This window comes from Centropristis striata, chromosome 3, assembly GCF_030273125.1.
Source record: "Centropristis striata isolate RG_2023a ecotype Rhode Island chromosome 3, C.striata_1.0, whole genome shotgun sequence".
In the NCBI taxonomy this organism is placed as follows: domain Eukaryota; kingdom Metazoa; phylum Chordata; class Actinopteri; order Perciformes; family Serranidae; genus Centropristis; species Centropristis striata.
In genome coordinates this window covers 32,230,768-32,255,237 of record NC_081519.1, presented here as the reverse complement: position 1 = coordinate 32,255,237, position 24,470 = coordinate 32,230,768, and the positions used below count along the sequence as shown (strand labels likewise).

Below are 24,470 nucleotides of genomic sequence, written 5' to 3'. Positions count from 1 at the left end.
CGGTTGTTGAAGAGTTCTGCCCCAAGTTACAAAAAAATCCTCAGCTTTAATATTGCAGCTTTAAAAGAGCCGATGTTGTATAATTTCACATTTAGCATTCAGTGTTTGAGGAAAAACTAGAATTTTTTTACCTTTTTCACAGGAACCTTAGCTTACCTAAGGCGTTCTGTACTGTTGATTAAAGAAATTACTGGATTTGAAAGACATGTTGATCTAAAACAGCACTCTAGTCCTTTCTCATTCATTCAAAGAAGTTCCCACTAGATGGAGAGTTTTTTTCTCCCTGTATCAGTGAAATCCAAAAAGTGAAGTCCGGCTAGCAGCAGAATTTTGATTATGATCCTGCCATGCATAACGGAAAAACAAAATAATGATTCAGTGGCCTCCTCATTTAATAATTGATGGCTTATTATTATTTTTGTACTTCAATTACACTCCAATGGCAGGTTTTGTTACTCCCAAATTCCATTACTCAAGGGTTTTGCTGAAATGTGTCTTTTCCGAAACAATCTGAAGGGAGTGCATTTTTTAGTAACCATTTGCTGACAAGACAAGCAAGTGGAGAGGCTAGAGCATGAAGGGGGAACAGCATGAAATATGAGCAAGAAAACATGAGGACATGAATAAAAAGATCTGTTTTTGGTAAGAGCTTCTTGAATAAAATGTTTGCCATCACAGCTCAAAACCAAAATATATATCCCTGACAAATGATGACCCTTAACTGCAGCAGCAGCTGATGCTCTGTTGGCCTGTTGTATATTAATCACACATATTATTATATTTGCACTTAAAGGCTGGAATTTGAATTTGGGCTTTGTTTAAAAAAAGCAGGATGGACAATATACCACAGTCTGTGTTTCTGTGTTTCTTTCTCTCTGGCATCTATCTATCTATCTATCTATCTATCTATCTATCTATCTATCTATCTATCTATCTATCTATCTATCCATCTATCCCTCTATCTCTCTATCTCTCTATCCATCTATCTCTCTATCTCTCTATCGTTCTATGGTTTATAATGTTGATCGTCTCTACTAACTTGTTGTGTAGTGCACCATCACGATGGTTTCTTTTCAACACTTTGTTTGGCTTTGGATTGCTCTTGTCGGATCAGCGCTGTGAATGGGTTGTTCGGCTTGCTTTGTCTAAAATGCTGGTTAATGTCTCACTTTTTTGGCTGTCCACGCTTTCATAATCACCTGCTTTTACTTTGGATGAGGTGTCAAGCACACTTCAAGTCGGATTTTAACAAACACATCATCCCTCCTTTTCTGGCGTCTCAAAGCTGGTTGAAATTGGATAGCCCAGTGCATATAGGCTCTGTATCTCTGCTTCTACCAATTCAACTGTCTGTGATCTTTGATCTAGAACAGAAAGAAGGGAGGATGTTTTTTTCATGCCTTTGTGCAGTTGCTTTAATTCTTAATGATGTCTGAATGTGAATAGAAAGAGAAAGTGGAGAGCGAGGGGGGGGGGTGAGAGTGATCTAATGGTCTCCGCCCCTCCCACCCACCTCCTGTTCTCCAAGGTCAAATCTGAAAGCTTTTACACTTCCCGCCTCCCATCGTTATCCCTCCATCCTCCCCCCGTTTTTTTGACTGTGATTCAGAAGTCTCTGCATGTCTGCCAGAGGAAGGTTTAGGTGAATTATGATGTTTTGGTGGCATAAGAGAAGAAAATTGGGAACACTTGCCATGGAAGAGGAAAGAGAATTGGAATCATTTCCAGGGTGCATAAGTGCTAAAAATTTGTATGTCTATACAAAAATACATATTTATATTCTAACACTAACATTTTCAAAGAACTTACTGGATGCAGTTTGCATTTTAATGCAATTTCATTATTAGGCAGCCTTTTACATAATAAACACAAAACGCATTATTTGCATTTCCAAAATATATAGAACTATTATTCATTTGATCACATTGATTTTGGTCACATAAGCTTCAGCACATACTGCAGATTGTAGGCCACTGCATAGACACATGTTATATAGCAATAGCTTTTTTCTGCAGAAGAAAAATATCTACACATGGGACTAATCTAAAAAAAAGTATTATCAGGAGACTAAAAACAAGACTTTTAAGTCCTTTTAGCACTTATCTGAAAAAGAACACGCCACTGTGTTGTAGTTGTGGTACTAATATCAGCCTCAGCTTTAGTCATAGCAGTAAACAGGACTGGCATTTCTTCTCTTGTGTATGCATTAGACCTTTTGGCTGGTTTCAGCACTGCTATTAATGGCATGGCTTTGGAATGAGTTCTGTTGGATGATGTCAGCTTAAAATTGTTGACAGCATGGTGCATGATGTCACCACTCTGTGCTGCCCTCTCCTCTCACTGCAACCTCAGAGTCATGCTCATAGCTCCGCCATGTCATGACCGACACGTCTTTCCACAGGAAAGGTGCAGATTGTTGTCACTGTTTTTTGTTATGATCTCAAGGAGATAAATGTGGGCTCTTGAATAATTGAGACAAACAATGCTTTGCCACCGTTCACCCTGAAGTTACAAAGAAAGTTATTTAATGGTCAATTTCAATTGTACCCAGTCAAACAAGTTTAGTTGTGCCACACTTTGATGTCCACAGTGTTGTGGTTCTGCCTGAAGGAACCTTGTGGCCCTCCTCTCCTTCATTCAGCACTTTTGGATGAGTTTTCTCTGGAAGATTATGCCCTTTAGAGAAAATGTAACCATTAAAGAGGAAAATGACTAGAATGTAACAACTGGACTGAGCTTCATAGAGTTGCACCTTAGGTGTAGTGGCTAGAAGTACTAAACTACATCTAGCGTATGCTTCTGTACTGTAAAGAGGTGAATGGATCTTTATGGTGGGGATGGGCACTGCATTGTTATCAGTCTCAATTCACTTCAGAAAACAGTCTCCCTGCAAAGCATCGTGATTCCGTGACTTTTGCTAGTAAGCACAGCCTTTACTGTGGAACAAAGGCCACACCCCCTGGAGTGTGATTGGCCCCTTTCTTGTGTCTTCAAGGCGACAAGACGGTGAAAGTTGTCCCAGTGCCAGAACAGTCCTCCATTACTCTGGCGGATCTGATCCCAGGCGCCACGTACCATCTGAGGGTTTACTCCCATGAGCTCAACAGCATCAGCAGCAAATCTTACACCTTTAAGACCAAAGCAGGTGAGACCCCACCTGGTCAGGTAGAACCGGGGTTCCAGCCAGGTGGGCTACTCTGGGCCCAGGTCTGTCAGTAGTCGTATCTACAGTAACTCAGTCAAAGCTGGGTGAGTTTTTATGGTTTGTGTTTTTATTCCATGCATGTTGTCTCAAAGGTAAACTCAGGTCAGCCAGGATAAGACATTTCAGCCCTCTATATGTGGATGTCATCAAACGTCAACTTGTTTGTCTTTATGAACACTGTCTAATTTGTGAAAGGAAATAAAAGTTGCATTTCTGTGAAATGGAACTTTGTGAATATACAGACTCCCCGTGACTTTCCACACAGCTCACATGTTCTTCATTGAAAACAAGATATTTGTCGATTGTTCACAAATATACTTCGAGGTTCTTCTTTGGTTAGTTTTCATGGACATACTAAATAATAGGTTTAAGCTATGTTATGCGACAGTGAAGCGTAAGATCACTGTGATCTTGAACTTGTCCTCTCTATAACATTTCAGAATTTCTGGCAGCTTTAAAATAATGTGTGTTCTTGTAGGTTGTACTGAAATCTGGGTGTATTCACACCACAAACCTCATTCATGCACTGTGTAATGGGAAAGAAGACAAACATTATTGTTCTTTGTACAACATCATGGTGGATACGAGCTTGGAGGCAAATAATGAGATGTTGGCTCCAAGTTGTCCTTCTGCTGAGCACTATGGGATGAGAGCAGATTGTTTATTTGTTATCTCTGTTATCCAGAAAAGTATTCACTGTTTCTCCTCTTCTCTCTCTTCTCCTGTGCAACCCTGTGTGTATGTTCTGTGTGTGTCTCCAGCCTACATAGACCAGGTAGACATAGCCACTCAAGGCTGGTTCATTGGCTTGATGTGTGCCATCGCCCTCATCATACTGATCCTCCTCATCGTCTGCTTCATCAAGAGGAGCCGCGGGGGCAAATACCCAGGTAAGGCTTTGATTTAACAGCACCGATATTAGCCCCACAGTGCTGTCTGACAAAGGCTGACACCATGAATTGGAAGTACATCAAGATTGTCACAAATTGGATCGAGTCACTGATTCCTGCAATATTTTTCCCACTGTATACATGTATGTAAGTATATATATATATATATATATATACATATATATATATATATATATGTATATAAAACCACAAAATACAGTTTCAGTTAGTTATTGTTTTTTTAAAAAAACTCTAGTTTTTATTTTATTTCAGTTAACGAAAAAAAAAAAAATTCAATTCTAGTTTTAGTTTTTTCGTTAGTTTTCGTTAACTATTATAATCTTGCTCCCAAACAATAACTTTAAAAAAACACACAGCTATTTTCCATGTTAAAACAAATATTTAAATAGTCTTCATAAGTTGTACAGAGAAGACATTATCTGTATCTGTATTCAGACAGAAGACCAGGAATTATAATGGTTTGTACTTTTCATCATTTCAAGAAACACAGTGGCGTACACACTGATTTGTCAACAATGTTTTTTTAATTTTTTTTATCCCAAGTAATAGCTCGCATTCGGATAGAAAAAAATATCTGTTTCTGTCACATTATTTGTGGTTCCCTTAATAACACATTCAGATTAGGATGCATCCAAGTCTTCATGAAACATTGATGCTGATCTACTGTATGAATAAAATGTAATGGTTTGGAACAACAGAGGTTAGAGTCGTGTTAATGTTTTGCAGTTTCTATAATGTCTAGGTGGTGGTTGCATGACTGGTTTCGCAAAATATCTCGGTAGGTGCTAAAGTGTCATGCTGTTAAATTTAAAGACTAACACTAAATAATATAAGGAAAATAAGGAATATAACAGAAAAGTGACAGAAAAAGACAAAGGAGAGTTCACATACAGTGAGTAAAATGTGTTTTCAGTACTCACTAAATCACTGACACACCTTACATACTCATCTCAATGTTATACAACTGCTACTAAACAGGCTGTACTGTGTTCCCAATGCATACTGCAGTGTGCATGACTTATCAGCTAAGACAACCAATCAAAAAATGTGTGAATGAATGTTAACACATTATTGCCTTTCAGCAACAATCTTGCATCATATTATGTTAGTGCATTAATTTCTGGCACCAATGTAGTGCACAGTTTATTTGCTTAATAGTGTTAGTTTTTATGATATATTAAATATTAGGAAATAAGTGTGAAATTGGGACACAGTGTTGTTTAACAGTTTAATAAATGAAAACTGAAGACAAATGTATGGAACTAAATGACCAGATGAGGACTAACAGAAGGTTGTTGTGATAAAACTAAACCCTCAACATGTGGATGGTTTTGTCAGTTGAATCTAACTGTAACATCAGTGGAGCTCCCAGCAAAATGTTGAACATGTGACTTTTGTTCTTTTCTCCATAGTCCGTGACAAAAAAGATCTTCCCTTGGACCCAGTAGATCAGAAAGACCAGGATGGATCCTTTGATTACCAGTAAGTATACACCGCACGTGCATCACACACATCAGTGGCTAGCTTTGTTTGAATGCCAACCTCTGAATGATTTGAAAATAATTTGAACATTTTTATTGGTCATGGGAATTTGTGGGAAATGGATTAGGTTGTGTAACTGTAGTTAGTACTGTCCTACAAAGCCTAACTGAAGTAATTGTATTTTTGGTCAAAATTGAGTTATAACCAAAAATGAACTCCTTGATGTCTGTTTTATCTTGTGAAAAATGTTATACATTTCAATTTTGCATTATTTCAGAGAAAAAATGATATAAAAATTGCAGTAACTACAAAATCCAACTCAAAACCAAAGCTGACCGCAGTAATTGAACTTACCACGGTCTAATAGGAATTATAAGTTTATTTAATCGGGACATTATTATCTACATAGTGATTAAGTAAAAAAGTGACTTCACTTTACTTGAAGGTATCGTCATAATAGTGACATGATACTGTCATAACTGTGACATGACACAGTCATAAACGTGTCATAAACATTATGTCACTGTCATAAACGTTTATGACTGCTGTCATTAAGTGTCATTCGGTTTTTGTCATGACAAGTTGACATTCCTTGGGTTGTCTTGATTATGACAACTTGTGTACTGGATTGCTACTCCTGAACCCTTCCTCCAATTTACTGTACTGTAAATAGTAGTGAAAACAAAAAAAAAGAAAATATTGTCATATGTAATTGTATCTGTCAGTTTATACTTTATGATATGTTAATGACAAATCAAAATGTTACCACTTTACTTGAGGTCAAAGAATATCTTCATTACAGCGTCATAATGGTGTCATGACAGTCAGTTTTGGGTATATTGTCGGTATTCTGTCAAACATCTATGACCAAGTGCTAGAATTGGTCTGTAACCTTGCACATCTAATTATAATAATCATTATGCCAACTTGCCATAAACACAAATATAGAAACATATTTTGTTTATGTCAAGTTGCCATGACAAAGACATTTTGTGGTAATGTCACTTTGATTAAAGTCAAGTTGTCATAATCAAGACAACCCAAGGAATGTCAACTTGTCATGACAAAAACCGAATGACACTTAATGACAGCAGTCATAAACGTTTATGACATTGACATAATGTTTATGACACGTTTATGATGGTATCATGTCACTATTATGACGATACCTTCAAGTAAAGTGTTACCAAAAAGTGATACAATTATTTTAAGACTAAAATATAACATTACTTTATAATAAGTCTAAAACACACAAATCTTTGAATAGAGTTGTTAAACACTTTTAAATACACTTATAACAAAATAAATTTGAAAATGTTTATTTACTGAAAACAAAATATAAAAGCTGAAAGACAGCAACATTGTAGTAACTGCACTCTGTGTTTGCATTACCATTAGAATATTTTATAGCAATGCAAAACCAGAGTGCAGTAACTACATTTTTGGGGTCAAAGGTCAAATAAATCGTCATGATTTTTTAGGATAAAAATTACATCGACAATTCATGTAGAAATAAGTGTCATATCACTAACCTACTTATAACCCATATGGCTGCGCAAGTAAAAATCTTTTAAAAAATTACAGCAGCTTTTTTCAGTTTTTCCTTTTTGCGTAGTTACTGCAGTTAGATTTTGTAGGACAGTACTGTATGAAGACTTTAATAAGTAAGTACTGTGGAAGAGACTTATATAGTTGCAGTCACTGGTGAAACTGTTGAACGTTTCTGCGAGATTGTGACAAATAAAAAATAAATTTCTTTTAGTCAAAGCAATAGTCATGGGGTTTACTGAAAATGACGTGTTTAATGTTACATAGTTTAGCTTACTTTGACATTTATGTAAAGATTCACTATGGGATTGAACAAGAAAGAATTCCTTAAAACATCATATCCTTACTAAAACAAAATCACAAAGACCCTCTATTTATTGATACTGCAGGAAATCTTAGAGCTCTTATTGACAAATAAAAACCTTGTTTTGAATATCTAAATCAGCATTGTGTTCATTTCTACCTCCCTCTAGTTACTGTAGCAGATATCTTTTGAACAATGGCACAGAGATTTGCTCAAAGGCTTTGTCTGTAAAGCCCTCTATTATTGGTGCCAGTAGCAGCATTGTCACCAACAAGTCATGAGTCAAGAACAGATGAGATAATACTTCAATTATGAGTTTCAGAGCACAGCCTTGAGAGATTAGTCCTACAGGTGTGCTTACAGCTGGTAATGAATCATGGTGAATCGGGCTCATCCAACACTAATGCAGATACATTTGAAAACACAGCTTTTTTTCTCTCTATGATACCATTTTTATCCGCAGAGTGAAGCTCAAAAAGGCTTTATTTGAAAAGCCTTTGAGGAGTTTTTGCACCTTTGAACTAAAGCTGAATAATGAATAAACATAAAGGTCTCATTAGCGTTAACGCAGCTGCACAAGAGTCACTGTTAATCTTAATTAGCACATAGTATTCATGGCCTGTGAGAAGCCTTGTTTTGTGTGATTGGCTAAACTGAAACAATTCAAAAGAGAGAAAGTCAAAGGCAGCAGAAGGGAATTATGTATTACTATGGACAGCAAAATCTGTCAAAATTGTCTATCCATCCACCATCATCCTGCATTTTTTTTCTTTACTAGTCAGTATTGAGAATCATCATTGTATTCACACAAAAATTAAGTTTTTTCATTTGCAATTGTGCAGTCATTTCTGCAATGATGTACATCTATCTCAGTCTGCTCCAAGGTTATTATAGTTAACGAAAACTAACAAAATAATGAAAACTAGAATTGAAAAAACATTTTCATTAACTGAAATAAAAATGAAAATGAGAGTTTTTAACAAAAAACGATAACTAACTGAAACTGTATTGTGTGGTTACAAAACTAACTAAAATTATAGTGAAAATGTCCTTCATTTTCGTCTTTGTCAACTTTTTTCATACGTAAACCTTTTTGGTTTATATGAAACCTATTTCATCTATCTGGTTTTATGACTTAATAAACTTATTGGGGCTGAGATGGATCAGACAAAGGAAATAAAGGCAACATTTATTGTGATTTTTTTGAATCTCGCAACAAATACCCCATTACAAAAAAACTAAAACTAATAAAAACTAAACTAAAACTAAGCATTTTCCAAAAATAAAAACGAATTAAAACTAGCAAATTCACTAGCTAAAGCTAACTGAATTTGAAAACAAAAAATCACAACGAAATTAAAACTAAAACTAATGAAAAATCCAAAACTATTATATCCTTGGTCTGCTCGTCGACTGTTCCACTGTAGGCAGTTGAATTTACAATAAGATAGTACCCTTAACATACAGTATACAAATGATCCCAATAAAGTACTCATTCCAATATATAATACAGTGGATTTAAAAATAAATCAACATCTAAAATGAACAATCTATCTTTAAATTACCCCCAAATTTCTGTACATTTGGACAATCCCACAAAATATGTGTATTGTCCCCAGTCAGTCCACAGCCCAGAAGAATGGTGAGGACACTCTAGTAAAGCCACCACTTGAGGGATCCTTTCCCACATCTTAACTACCACTTGGAAGTTTTTTGATGTTAGCCGACTCAAAAGAAAAACTGTTTGTAAATGTGTGTGTGGAGAGAAGTGTTTGACACTTGAATTGTGTTTTCATAATTATCTTCATTAGTGTGGATGAAAGCTTTCTCGCTCTGAGGCACCATGCCATCCTGCTAGCCAAGACTCAAACTGCCATCAGTTCTTAAACCTTAGCTCATGTGAAGAAGACGTGTGTGTTGTGCAATGGACTTATACATTAGAACATATTTCTGTAATGTGAGGATATACTGTTGATTCTGTACAGTACGTGCTGGTAAGTGATGTGTCTTTTGCTCCTTGCAGGTCCCACTGATCTCTGTGGCTTCATTCTTTATGAAGAATGAGTCTGTCTTTTCTGTATCTGTCCACTTTGACTAAAAACATGTTAAATTTAACCTGTTTCCTAAATCTAAGATGTACATGTTCTAACTCTGCTGTGTGAGAGTGGCACTAAGACTTTAAATGTAGACACTCTGGAATGAGAAAAGGCCTCCTAATGTTATTATTAAGGTTGGATCTTACTGAAAAGACAACAGTATAAATATCTACAGTACATATCAACACACATAAAAGCAAGGATCCTGTCTTTTATAGTATTCAGACTATATGGTATACACATCCAAAGCATTAGGGAATGTTTAATGACTGTGTCGCTCTGCTTTGGGGTAAAATGTCTACATGTCTACATTCTATGATTGACACAGCAGAGCATCTGATGGCTTTGCAATTCAAAAGATTGCTTTAAATTTCAGAAGAGGCATTTAGAATCACCTGAGTGGCGCTGTGCAGTAGTGTTTAATACTGTCTGATTAATCCATCTCCACTGTGTGAGATCCAGTTTTGTCATGAGTCTAACTTTAATACCCAACCCATCTCTTACAGACAAGGTCAATGCTTTACTCTGATTCTAACCCAGACTCCATCTCTGGTGCTAATCGCTCAGTCAGCACAACTCAGCTCCCAGCTCTGTGTGTGTTCATGTGTGTTTGTGTTTGTGTGCATGCCAGGATTTACATGCATGTATCATGTGGAGCTTGTCCTCCGTCCCTTCTCTTTCTTTCTCTACACTTCCTCTCTCCTCTGTATCCTCACGTCTCGTCCCTCTCTCTTCTCCACGCTGAAATGGGTCATCTGTCCCTGACAGGAACGAAAACGAAAACGAAAATGAAAATGAAAACGAAAACGAGAACAGGTATTTTGGTTTCGGCACGGCATCTCTCTTGGCCTGTGCATGTCGGGGGAAGCAGATGTTTCCCCTGTGCTAGGCAGAACGTGGGCAGAATAAGGTGTAGCTTATTTGGGCAGAGTAAACACGACAATCTGCCTGATTAATGCATTGCTGGCTCTTTGGTCAGCCTGCAAAGAGTGTTCATATTTCATTCTTGCTGTAAGCAATATCTGTGCAACTGGCCTGCATTAGTTTTTAAAAAGACTTTTTGAAAAATCTGCTGGACAAAGGACACGTCTTAGAAAGTAGGTGACACCATAGAGATGAATTATGATTAGCAGAGGGATGGGCAGGATGCAGCTGAGTGCTAGGCTTTGGTTCCTTTATAGGTGTCAAACTGTCAATCCAATAATCAAGCAAACTGTCTAATATTCACCACTGTTCATCTGATAACAAAGCCAGCAATCCCTCGCTCTGCAGCATTCTGCTTCCATGATGGTCACATGACCCAATTCGAGTAGCCAGTCAACATATAATTCAGTATGTTTTTTTATTGCCACTGGTCCCCAAAAAGACATTTCACTTCAGTCCCAAAACTAAACCCAAAGAAATAAATATTTACCAACAATTCAAATGTCTCCCACAGTGTCAGAGTCAGGAGGTTGGCACCTTTTCTGAGTAAATAAATAACCCAAAACATGGGTTACCTTTTTTTTTTCTTGAATCTTGAATAAATGTCCAAGTTGGACAAAGCAGGACTGCATCACTTCAGTCACCTGAGCATCAAAAGACAACTCTATCAAAAAGATCATTAACATCACCTGCCTCCTTTTACTATTATTAGACTAGACACCCAGACAAGAAGACAGACTGTGAATGCTGCTCATCCTGCGGCTCCAAAAGGAGCAACTTTATGGTTATATGTCAGCTAGCACAGCCTTTGATATAGGTTTTGAAATAAAACCACAAATGAATAAAGATGCAATGTGTAATATAGTCAGCTTTAAATGTGATTCTTATTGTTTTCAGCTGAGCTAGTAACACATGACATGAGGTTGAGTTTGATTTCATCTCACTAGTGTAAAACTACAAATAAATATTACAGATAGATTGTACAGAAGTGTATTTCTTTAAAAATGACAGTTGTCTGGTGAATAGAGTAAGGATAAATGAACCAGATTCATGCTCTGGTTAGATCGTTGGATAGGCTTTTAACATTTTATACTTAAAACTGAGACATAGTATACTAAAATAAAAAGATAAAATGAAAAAAAAAATAAAAAAGATAAATCCCTAAATGGCCTCCATCACCCTGGTGATAACTATTATTTTTGCTTTTAAATTACATACTTGGTACAGAGAACATAACATAATTACACAATAATTCATAGGATTCTAAGATGAAATTAGATTTCAGGTAAGAACACAGCTGCTGTTTGATTGTAGGACCAAAGCTGCTTTTATCAAGCTCAGTATTAATAACTAAATTAATCTGAATGTAATATCGCAGAGTGTTGCCTTTGCATTTATGTTACCATGAGTTGCATAAAAATCAGTCAAAATCAAAGGAGCTTGTCTGGAAGTTCTCCCTGTAAACAACAGAGCAAAGAAGCACATCAGGATCATGGATACGCTGTTCCAGGAGACATGACCTCAGAAAGCAGCCTAGTGGACAGTATGGGAGGCTTTGCCCTTTGTTTGTTCCAGCTAAGCCACTACCATGTTTTTCACCCTTCTATAGGTTAATTGTGTTGTTTTTCCCCCCACTGGCTGGCATTTAAAAAAAGCACAAGGGGCAAAAGAGGTGGCGGGAGAAATAGTGAGGGCAGGCAGGACAATCTGTTTGGTACAATTTGACACCCTTAAAGAACTGATTTAGGCAACAAACAAATGGAGAAAACATTTGGAGGACAAAAGATTGAACACCCAACATCAAAATGTTCTGATTCATGAATTTTGAAGGTAAAAAATACTTAGTAGTGGTAGTGACTCTATTCCTTCTGTGCTTCACCTGTTCTCTCCATCTTGTTTTGCATTCAGCAGTTTTAGTGTGACGAACAAGCAATAAATATCATTATATAAACAACAGAGATTGTATAGTGTAGTTGATAAATAGAATTTATTACAACCTGGGTCTGCATTTTTGTAGTTTATTGGTGAGATCTGGGAACGCAGCAACATCACCTAAAAGCCACATGGGTCAAGAAATACAAGCAGTCGGACTGTCATACAGGTTTTAAACAAACCTCCAGGTCAGAAGAGAAAACAAAGGTGAATCACATTTCCTCGACCCACTTAATACTTCAACTTAGACCTGCTGTATTTACTGTATTTGTGAGTACAGTTAACAAGCCAACACTATTGGCAGATTGTAAGTCATCAGATTGTAAGTCATGAATCTTGAGAACCTGGTCTCACAGGAACCCGTGAAATAGCCACAGATTCGCTTAACTCAAAATCCGTGGAATAGCCATGGAATAACCTAAATTTCCGTGAAACTGACACGGATTTTGCTACAATGCAAGTTAATGACAGTCATATCCCGTGGCTATTCCATGGATATTTTTTCCTATTGGTTTGTTCCAAGTCATGTGACTTTTAAGGTTCAGAACAAAAAACATGGCGGATAGTTCTCTCATTTTTAGTGAAAAAAAATCAATATTTTGACTTAGTTTCTGCATATAAATGGATTTTGATTACATTTCTATCGAGAAATATATATTTTATTTTCTAAATATTCACTCAGTGAATGTACATAATCACTTTGTATGTTGGATTAGCCACGGGATATGACTGTCATTAACTTGCATTGTAGCAAAAGCCATGTCAGTTTCACGGAAATTTGAGTGATTCCGTGGCTATTTCACGGATTCCTGTGAGACCAGGTTGAATCTTGAGGTTTGGACTTGTCCCATGTGAAGTATTAGGACACTGGGCCGGACTGTCTGACTGCTTGTGTTTCTTTCCCCGTCAAACTTAGTTGTAGTGTCTTCATGAGATGTTCCCATATCTCAGCAGTGTTTTGATAACTCAAAGCAATAATACCATAGTTGTAACAGGATGGAATGAGACGGCCCTGACACATGATATGCTGCCCTTTTTTATGTGGACAAAAAATAACTTTCATTTATTTTCTTCGATGCTCAAGCTTCTACTTTATTTGTTTTATGTCATAGGTCTAATAATGATTTAAATGCATTTATCTCCAATTTTAGCAAAGATATATACATGTTAATGTGATGCTGTCCTCATCTTCCTTTTCAGTCTGTGTATTTAGCATGTCTTGTTGTCCATCTGTGTCATGACTGTCTTTCTGTTCTACCCCTCCCACTAAATGTCTGTCTTTGTGTCTTTTTTGGATTTATTTTCCTCATTGGTCGAAAGGTCTCTTGAAAGGTATGAAAGGAGTAGAGTCTCTTAAGAGTCCTCACATCTTCTATTTATCTGCAGTGCATTTTGAGTGATTAATGTTCTGTTAGATAAATTGCATTTTGCTAACATCCTAATGAAATGTATCTATCAAAGAAAGCATTTTAAAGCATAGTAAATAAAACAGTATATGCATAATATTAATTAACCCATTTAGGCCTAAAACGCCTGGAAAAAATGCCTTTAAATCCTCTGGGCGATTTTAAAATAAGCCCCTAAAATCTGAAGTTTTTCTGGAAATTCAACAGAAGTGTCAACTCTTCCTACTAAATAATAGATTTTTCAGCCTCTGTAGCAGATAGAAATGAAATTCACAAAGTATTTGAGAGCTTATAGCTGTTATATCTGAGCTCCCTCCGCTATAGTCGTCTTCCTCCATGATTTCAGTTCTGGAAAAGTCCCATGATGCATTGCGACACTCCCACATGTATTCTGATACATTTCATTGGCCAAGAGACTGAAAATAGGTGGGAAAAAAATACAAATACTACTAAACGACGTATCCGCTTTCCCGGCTTTAATGGTAGAAATGCAATAATGCTGTCCTGGCTTAAATGGGTTAACGTACATTGTTAGCAAGTGAAGCAGAAGTATAAAATAACAACAAAACAAAACAAAACACAACAACAAAGAGTGGACTTCCCGATTGATTTTTTTCATGATATGTTGTGAACTGCAGAAAGTTTAGGAAGGTTATCTGAAACTCTTTCTTAGCTACTTCCCCCATCCTTACTCTTCTAGGAAAAAAAATCACCTAATCATATAATTGAATCATTCTGGGCTGTGACCTCTTTCATTCTGAAGACATTTTGAAGTCAGTGAAATAAAAGGCTCCTTCCTGAGTCCCCCTGGCTCAGGCAGGCTGCTGGGGGAGTGGTCAACAAATGAATGCCCGCTTGGCAGAGTGACCAGGGCAGACTGAGAGGCTCTGCCTCTTGGCCACATTTATTTAATTAGCTGTAAGAGATGTAATCTTGAAGCGCTTCAGTGGCGCTGTTACACAGAGAGATGTCCTTGTGATCTTCTCTGTGCTGCTCACCTTACTGCACACGAGGCAACCGCACCTGAATCAACAACTTACAGGAAATCTGGCCACTTTGCTTCCTCTTTGCTGCATCATAGGTGTATTTGTAGTGTGTAGGTTTTTGGACAATTACATATTTTTGATGTGTCGGCTCTTTATATGGTAAGCTTTTGCTTTTGGGTCAACATATTCTCATTCTTAACCCTCTGAAATCTTGGGCTATGATGTCCGTTAAAAAAATCTGTTAAAAATCTGTTATAAAATCTTTACCATGCCATGTTGGTATCAGTTTTTCAGTGCAACCTCACCTATATGTCCTGATAATTCACTTAAAATTCAAAATTTTTAATAAAATAATAAAATTATGTTTCACACACAAAAATGTACATGTTGCACATACGAACATAGGTTGCAACATAACATATAACAGGTAAAATGAGGATAATATCTAGATCTATATTTTTATACTAAATGTATTTGACGTTATCTCCGGTTTTAGTCAGCTGGGATAGGCTCCAGTCCCCCGCGACCCGATTGCGGATAAGCGTTTAAGGTTAATGAAAGAATGAATGATTATCTCCGGTTTTACTTGGCCGAATATCATTTAAAAAAAAACCTGGTATGGAGTTTCAAGCAGGCTCGACTTTGCTTCAATTTTATGTCTTCACATCATGAAGAAGTTAATGTGCAGGTGCTTTCATGGACTCCAGAGGGTTAATGTATTCTCTCACTATTTTGTGGGATATAGCTACAAAATGCAGTGCATTACTTTTCAATTCATGAACAATTCATGAGCACAGCCTGTTAGGGTGAACCGACTTGTTAACATACAGCCAAAGCTGCAATGAAGTTTGTAAAACCACATAGAGAAATCATTTCTAATTGATATTCTAATTGACTAAAAGATGACGATCTTTCCCTCACACTTACCCACTCTTTTCATCTTTTCATCTTTTCATCCTTTAACTTGTTACATGTGCTGTGAAAGCCTCCATTGATTCACTGTCTCTGCTTCTCTCACTGTCTCTCAATCTACTTTGAAAGATTGTTGTTGTGGATTTATATAATGAAGACCGGATTGTAGGATGTATCAGGGTCAAGTTTGAGTTGTGTCAGTCCGTGATCGTGCTGCATCTGCTGTTGACCATTTGTGCTCCTGATTATTAACATGTATGGTTTCTAAATGTATCAAGTGATGTCTGTGGTTCCCAAAGCGTTTCAGCATGGAGCATGTCGATTCTGAAAAGTTACAGTATAGATTATGTCTTCTCCGACAGAATCTAAGTACATAATGTTTGATAACCTTGTAATGCAATTCACAGAGCTGAGCAGAGAAGAGAAATCAAACAGAAACATTTGCATCCTTCAAGTGCATATCCTGCTGTTATGCTACTGGCTTGATCCTAGTCAAGAAAGCTAATGCTAACCTGTAGCTCTTTTTTTCCTATGCATGACGTTCACTTCCCTAAAATTGGAGATAGGATACATGCACCCATGCTCTGAACTGAAATCAAGCACAGCTCCTGAAATGAGGTGTGATGGAGTTTTCATGCTTAGATCTCATGTCAGAATATGGCCATCATTTAGCATGTGTATGCAATTGTCTTATTTAAAGTTTTGACAACAGTATTTATCTCTTTTAATCACCCCTGTCTCCAACCAAATGCTTTATGTTTACTTATTTGCTTCACCAAATATCTTTATGTAGATACAAATTTCACTGGCGGTAGTTTTTTTCCCAGTGTGACATTCTTAAGCAGTATGGTATAAGTATATCATGAGAACAAGATTATCACAGATAATATGTGCAAGTGTATGACAGAGTTCATGTCCTGCATCCCAGGTTTAGGGATTAGTTTGTTACAATATGAATTACCTATGATGACGGTTATCGTTTTCCAGATTAATTCAGTATAAACCAAGGTTATAATAGTTTTAGATTTTTTAATTGTTTTAGTTTTAATTTTGTTGTGATTTTTTGTTTTCAAATTTTTAGAGTGAGTTTGCTAGTTTTAATTATTTTTAATTTTTTTGGAAAATGCTTAGTTTTAGTTTAGTTTTTATTAGTTTAAGTGTTAGTTTTAGTTTTTTTGTAATGGGGTATTTGTTGGGTTAGTTAGTTTAGTCAGTTTTAGTTAGTTTTGTAACCACAAAATACAGTTTCAGTTAGTTATCGTTTTTAAAAAAAACTCTCCTTTTTTTTTTTTTCAGTTAACGAAAATGTTTTTTCAATTCTAGTTTTCATTATTTCGTTTCGTTTTTGTTAACTATAATAACCTTGGTATAAACATTCATTATTATTATTATTATTAGCAGTGAACAGATCCAATCCCCATTCCATTAAGTTGTGAAGCTGTATAAAACGTACTAAAAACAGAATGAATCAAGATCAGAGTGTATATATTTACAAAAATTTTTTCCAGTTTGAGCATTCCATATCTTGTTTGTGTACTGTGTTCAATTGAATGTAGGTTGATTTACAAATCATTACATTCTGTTTTTGTTACACCTTTCACAGCATCCAACATTGGAATCAGGGTTGCACATTCAGTGTTTGGCTGATAAAGAACTGTAGCCAGGCAATTACTTTTCCTGTAAAATATATGAGTGCAAATTAGTTTAATATGAACGTAATCCTCAGGAGACAGGGTTGCTTTTAAAACATAGAGGCGAATACTGTACAGTGTTCTAAAAAAAACCTTTTAACTTGATATCAATATGCAGCTTTGGGATAAAATGCAAATGCAGCAATCTTTTTGAAGAATATGTTTGGATTTCCTCAAGTCTATGTTCATACAATGCTCACATGCCATAAAGTGTTATCAGCTGTAATAATTAGTTCTGTCTGTACGGGTCATGATGCAGTTCCACTAAAGCAGACTATACTGTAGGAGATGTGGGACAAAATCTCTACTCGATCCATGCAACAATGTCTTCTAGGTCCAGCTGAAGGTACTATTAGGATTCAGCAGTTTCATATCTAAGAGCCAGATTTATTCCAAAACGCCAGATTTGACTTTGAAATTAGCCCAGTCAGGGCATAGAATTTAAGGTATACCATAAATTTAAATTCTTACCTCTCATATGAGTTGTAAGGCCCACCAATGTAATAATCCCACAAACGTAATAAACCACAAACCTAATGCAAATCTGCAGCTTTTAATGCAATAATCCCACAAAGGTAATACGTTTTCCATAAATGTAATAACCTCTGCCTACTACAAACGTTACACGAGTTTTCCCACAAATGTAATTACTATTACATTCGTGGGGAAGTGCAAATCTTCAACTTTCAATATTGTAATAAGTTCCCACAAATGTAATAATGCAAAGAATAATGGTTGTTGTGGTTTTTGTTGTTTGTTTTTTTGTTTGCCTGTACACACACTACTAATACTGACCGTGGGTGCAAAATCCAGCTGCTGGCTCTCCGCACTGGATTTTGCACCCAAGGTCAATAGTGCATGTATAGACAAACAACAACCACAACAACCATTATTCTTTGCAGTATTACATTTGTGGGAATTCATTTCAATATTGAAAGTTGATATTTTTCTCTCTTCCCCACAAATAAGTCCCTGCAAACGTAATAGTTATTACATTTGTGGGAAATCTCGTAATACGTTTGTAGTAGGCAGCGGTTATTACGTTTATGGAAAATGTTTGTGGGATTATTACATTAAAAGCTGCAGATTTTTTTTTAATTTGCGGGCGTTACAGGAGTCATTAAATAAAATGAGATTAAAGTATTTTAGATCATGTTGAACATTAAGGTTGAAGCTTTGACTCATATACACAGATTGATCACAAAGCTATGACAAAATAATGATTAGTATACACTAAACCTAATCAAGGGTCTGTATGGACTCTTTTTGGGCCTCCGAGGTAATGGCAGATCATTTATGTTGCACGCACCCTTGTATGTTGTTTTGTTGCTGGGACAAACACCAGCAATAAATCTGCACTACCAAGAAGAATATATACAATTTATTTGGCTGAAGTCTCTTTTTAGCTTTGAATGGAACCAGGACTGATTTTGTCCCAGTCACTTCCAGCGTAGTCGCTCTACGGAGGAACTGCTTCATGGCCAGTATGGTTTTAAATGACATATTGCATGGGAGTATTGTATCCAGATATTCTTGAAATGATTCAAACCTATCCTTTAAGGAACATATGGAAAAGAAATGAATAATAAAAATCTAAATTCTATTCCGACAAGACCTGAGTGACATTCAGTCACTTCACTAAGTGTTAGAAAAGCTGAAATATAGAATTAACATCATTTCTTTACCTGCAATACGCATAACCTTTCACTTTCCCCTTTTAACATGTGCTGATGGGGATCAGGGCCCCGAACTCCTGCTGACACTGTCACAACATCCTGCTCCTGTTCTAACCTTTAACTCTTGGTTCACCTCTGCAGCAGCGATGAGGACAACAAGCCGCTCCAGGGCAGCCAGACGTCGCTGGATGGCAACGTGAAGGAAAGTGACGACAGTCTGGTAGACTACGGCGAAGGCGGCGACGGCCAGTTCAACGAAGATGGATCCTTCATTGGCCAGTACACAGTAAAGAAGGACAAGGATGAAACAGAAGGCAACGAGAGCTCTGAGGCCACCTCGCCGGTCAACGCCATCTACTCGCTGGCGTAGCGCTGTAGCAGCACACGGGGACGTGGTGGCACCCTTTGATCTGAGGGACACAACACCATACAGCAGACACAAACACACACACACACACAAACATACACACACATGAATATATTAAGAAATGAAACAAATTAAACACAGGATGAACACAGCAGGGCCTGTCTGGAGACTGTGGAGGCTTCCCTCTGCAGATAACATGAAAGGGAACACGGGAGTGGAATTAGACCACAAGCCTTTATTTTAGTTTCCAGCTCGAAGAAATCGGCCCACTGGAGGTGACGTTTGGACAAAGAGGACAGTGCTTGTTTTCCTCTGCACTCTGCCTGCCCTTACACGGACTCGAAGTGTGCCTTTGGGGCAGCTTTCAGCACTTGGAGGCATCAACAAGATTTTTCTTTGGTTTGTTTCTGCTCTGAACATTTTCTGTGTCCCTGCTCTCCTTTCCTGATAAGCCCCTCACACCTCTGTGTAGCGTCTCAGTAAAGTACACACACACACACACACACACTGGCCCTGTCCTGTAACATATCAGCTTCTAACCATCAAATTCAACAGGATGCCGGCAGATATGTTTATCATATTGATATTTACGCAATGAAAGGTTTTAGTTTTTCCACAGCTGGTAGACGAGTCATTGAATCTTAATAAGTGCTGTATACAGTCCTGGCACACATTTTAGTGCCCTGCTAAACTATGCACTATCACCTCTTCCATACCATCTTGGGTTTAATCTGGTTAGTAAAGAACACATTTTGAGTTTCCTTTTTGTTTACCCTTGCAGGCTAGATGACATGACTTTATTTACTTTGCCTTGTTCGATGTGGTAGACTTGTTATCTTACCTCTTAATCCAATGTTGAAGTCCAGATGTTCAAAATGGCCATCACCATAAAATATATTTCTGCCACAAGCACCAAGCTCTGCAACAGTATGTTGTTTAAAATATAATAAATGTTATTTTGGAGCATGGTTGTATAGTGCAAGAGAAGTGGAAGGCAACACAGAGGAAAGTTAGAGTAGTAGCTCACAACCCAGTGAACTCCATAGATAGCATGAAGGCTAATGCTGCATTCATGTCAAATGGGAACAGCTGTTGGTTGACAGTTTAAATGCTGACAGTTGTACTTTGGAGTTGGTAAGCTTCCATGTTCTGTTTTTCTGCTGACATGGGAGTTTCTAATTTGCTACTTATTTGATACTTTTGAAAGTATGTTTCATACAACATCACATAATTCCTTTTTTTAAGTTGTAAACCAACATCTACATGCTCTCCCATGACACGTGAATGCAGCATGAGAGGCTGGGATCCTTAGGGTGTGTTCAGACTACATTTCTGCCTGCGTTTTTCACATACATTTTGTCGCTGGATTTTTATCGTTTTGCAGTTTCATTTTTTTTTGCCTTAAACAGCAAGACACATACAAAGCCGTCAGCTAGTTAGCAACCTCTAGTTCGTTCTGTTACTTTCTTCAAGACCTCTCTTTCCTTGTCATGTTTATTAATTGAGTACTTACGCCTTGAAATAGGTGAGAAGTTTTTCTTAAGTTGGAACATTTTGAGCTCATGTCGACACATCTTTGGCTTAATTCATTCATTTGTGTCCTTCCACGTCTGTGCATTGACCCTATATGCAATCACACCGCCTCGAAACTTCTCTTTGTGATTTGTCTGAATCCACCTTTACAGAGGGATCTACGCCTCTTTCTCTACTTCTAGTTTTTATAAACCTAATTCATTTGTTAATCAAGATGAAAATAGACAGCGTTAGGGCCGCGTAGAATACTTGAATTAAATGACGAGATTTACAGCATGAAAATATATACATTAAATTCACATCCACCTTTGAAATGAAACGTATCAACACATTTTTTTAACGTTTTTGCAAAAGAAGATAAAAAGAAACAGAGCCTAAGATCATGTTTTTAGAAGTATGTCCGCTGAGTATTTCACTTGTCCTACATCCACATTTGTCACGCAGTCATTCTGTTAGCAGACTGATGGACTGATAGTCAGATATTTGCTTGTTTTTATTTATACTAAATGTTCACCGAGTGCTCATTTGTTTTTACAGCATCATTTTGGCACTCTGTAGTTACCTGCTACTCAACAGCACTATTAAACCCTCCAGTGCTAAAGCAAAAAGGTCTTTAATGCAGTTAGCAACTGGAGATCACATTGTATTTCAAATATTTATTTTATATTTCTATTTATTACATTATGTGGATAGTATTAATATTAGTGCTTAATTTAATAATTGTTATATACACATTTTTGACTTACTTATTTTGTTGTTTCACGCTAGAAATAGCCAGAAAAAAGATGTCTCCAGAATCTGTTATTGTTCATCGTGAGAGGCATTAAACACAACAGTATGTTCAAGATATTTGTGATATTTGTAGCAGCTGGCTTTTCTGCTGTAAACAAAACAACAACAAAATACCTGTCATGGTACATGAAAAAGGTCATGTTTCTCTGTCCATTGTGCTGCTCTTCTCGTACTCATGTGGTATTACAGTTACTATGTGTTGTTATTCAGATTTATGTAACATAACCTTTCCACCACGCAGAAAATTAATATTGTTGCTTATTATTTATTTGACATATATTCTGTACATGTAGGTCCTGAAATCTCTTATATTTGTAAATATTTAAAAGTCAATTTCCCCAGAAAAATGCTTTATCCGAAAAGGAAACAAAAAGTCACAAAGAAAATGCGACAGGTGCATCCTAAGTCTGTCATGCACCTTTGTAATGTAGCTTTGACTAACATTTGCACTCTGAAAGAGTAACAAGAATCATCCTTCACTCTATGTTGCCCTTTGCTTTGACATTGTGATATATGGTACTGACTGTGGCAAGTCTATCAGTCACTTGTTTGATGATGGTTTGGATTCTATATTGTGAAAGAGGAATACGTTATATTCTCTATGATGTAAATAAGACGTAAGTGCTCCTGCAATATACCGTTTGTAGCATTGTCGCACACAAACCGCTAGTAGGCCTAAAAACATGCATTAGCTGAAGTATTGGAACAAACCCCACCTTCTTCTTACATTTATCATATCTCTGAGACTGCACACATTCCTTCCCTGGATGCTTTTAACCTGACATGACTGTTGTTGCATAGCTAGTCTCATTACAGTGGCCACCTCGCAGGACTAAAGGTTGACTCTGCTCCTAATCCACAGAATACGCAGTGCCCAAAATTGTGAAATCACATGTAAATGTATTTTTTTTAACCTTTATTTAACCAGGAAGTCCCATTGAGATTCTGAATCTCTTTTTCAAGAGAGACCTGGCCAAAATAGCAGCCAAAACTCAACAAAAGTGTAAAAAACAAAAACAAAAAAAAACCATGATGTGATGTTAAGTTATGTGGTAAATACTATGGTAAATTTGGGTTGGATCACTTCTTGACCACTGACAGCAGTGCAGCAGGTAAAAGGGAAAATATATTGATATAAATCTGAAATCTGAGTTTACTCCCAGTTGTTATTAATTACATCCTGCAGCTTTGCATGAGTAAACTTTATCTGATATAATTACAACAAGTTGACAATAATTAAACTGCACAATAAACATGTGACTGGGCCACAATCAATTGACAAAATGTGGGCAAAAGAAGGCAGAACATCCTTTGTCAATCCATTATGACATTTTCAACTTGCAGACTATGACGGAGGGGCCCCGAAATGAACACAACACATGTTGGGGTGACAGGCTGCCATTTTGGAATAAGTTCTGACTCAATATTTCTCACCCCATTAAACACAGAGATGTCTGATTCTCCTAAAACACAACTTCTCTTACACTAATTCCCTCTTCCAAAAACTTGTGTTCCCCTCTGTTTCTCTGCAGACACTCAAAGCAATATCCTCTGAGTTTTAATCAGCGGGGTGTTTTTTCTGATGCCATTGTATGTTCACTCTTATGTTGGTGTGACCACGGTTAGTTTGAGCACGAGCACAGGCTTCTTGACAAAAACAGGAGACCACTGCTGAAGTAGAAGAAAAACAGGAAGAAAAAGCACTGAGAGATCAAACACATATAGGTCTGAACTTTCTCACTGGACTCATTGAAGCGGTTTCTGGCATGATGATAAAAGAAAAGAGAATGATGCATATTTGGTGACACACAGTGCTTTTTTTCTTGTCCTTTTATTCATGCTCGTTGAATCTCTTGTCTACTGTCTGCATTGTCTCAGCTCACCTTTAAAGGGGGGAAAGAAAATGTCAATGTGCTGTTTTACTGCTTTGTGTTTCTTCATTAAAAAGAGCTGCAAAGTGTAGAATTTTTCTGGTGCACATACGAGATTTGCAACTGGATTTTTTCAATGATTGATCACATGCTGTTTGGCTTTTTTTTTAATTAATTGTCATATTAGCATCTTCTTGTTTTTGCCATATGTATCAGAGCAGCTCGTCAAAGTCTTGCTTCAACACGCAAAATAACAGCTTTTGTAAGGTACATACTCAACAGAAAAATGCATAAATATATTCACCATGTATGCGTGTATGATGAGATGTTGCAACTTCTGCTAGCGACGCCTTCTTTATAGTAAAGCTATCTCCTTTTCTCTACCTCCTGATGCCTCGTCTCTCTGTTCATCTCTGAGCTTTTGTTAGGTTTTGAAACAGATGAAACAAAAGAAAAAAAAAACATACATTGTGTTTGTGTGAAGTAGAGGCCCATAATGTAGAGCAGTCTTTTACTGAGGTCATCAGCTGTTAAATTATGCATTTTATTTTACAGCTTCCATCTCAACAGAATTAATCAGACATGGTTAATTTATGTAGTGTTTGGATGAGAACTGATCATTTCATCACAGATACTTCTGACTGTTTTGAACTGTTGTTAAGAAGCCAGCTTGAGCTAATTATGCACTTTTGCAGCTATCACCATTTTTCTGTCTCGCCATCAGCCATTTCCAAATGCTGAAGCCTTTGAAGTAATATAATCCGTCCACCATCTCTAGTATCTGTATCATGGGCAGGGTGGCTGGGTCCTGTCTAAGTGGGGTGCACTCCTCAA

The 24,470-nt window shown here is 37.0% G+C and overlaps 1 protein-coding gene across 14 annotated transcripts in view; it reads left to right on the top strand.

Moving 5' to 3' along the window:
• nfasca (neurofascin homolog (chicken) a) overlaps positions 1 to 24,019 on the top strand; it is a 156,219-nt gene extending 132,200 nt beyond the window's left edge. For 8 of the 14 annotated variants that reach the window (XM_059329785.1, XM_059329786.1, XM_059329787.1 and 5 more), the window contains 5 exons: positions 2,996 to 3,145; positions 3,967 to 4,095; positions 4,859 to 4,894; positions 5,529 to 5,598; positions 19,215 to 24,019. In XM_059329785.1, the coding sequence (XP_059185768.1) occupies positions 2,996 to 3,145; positions 3,967 to 4,095; positions 4,859 to 4,894; positions 5,529 to 5,598; positions 19,215 to 19,443 (614 nt within the window). In that variant the 3' untranslated portion in view covers positions 19,444 to 24,019. Of the gene's footprint in view, positions 1 to 2,995; positions 3,250 to 3,966; positions 4,096 to 4,842; positions 4,895 to 5,528; positions 5,599 to 9,473; positions 9,857 to 19,214 lie in introns of those variants that run through there. The other 6 variants (XM_059329788.1, XM_059329797.1, XR_009394062.1 and 3 more) reach the window with 5 other exon arrangements.
• The last annotated feature ends 451 nt before the right edge of the window (positions 24,020 to 24,470 follow it).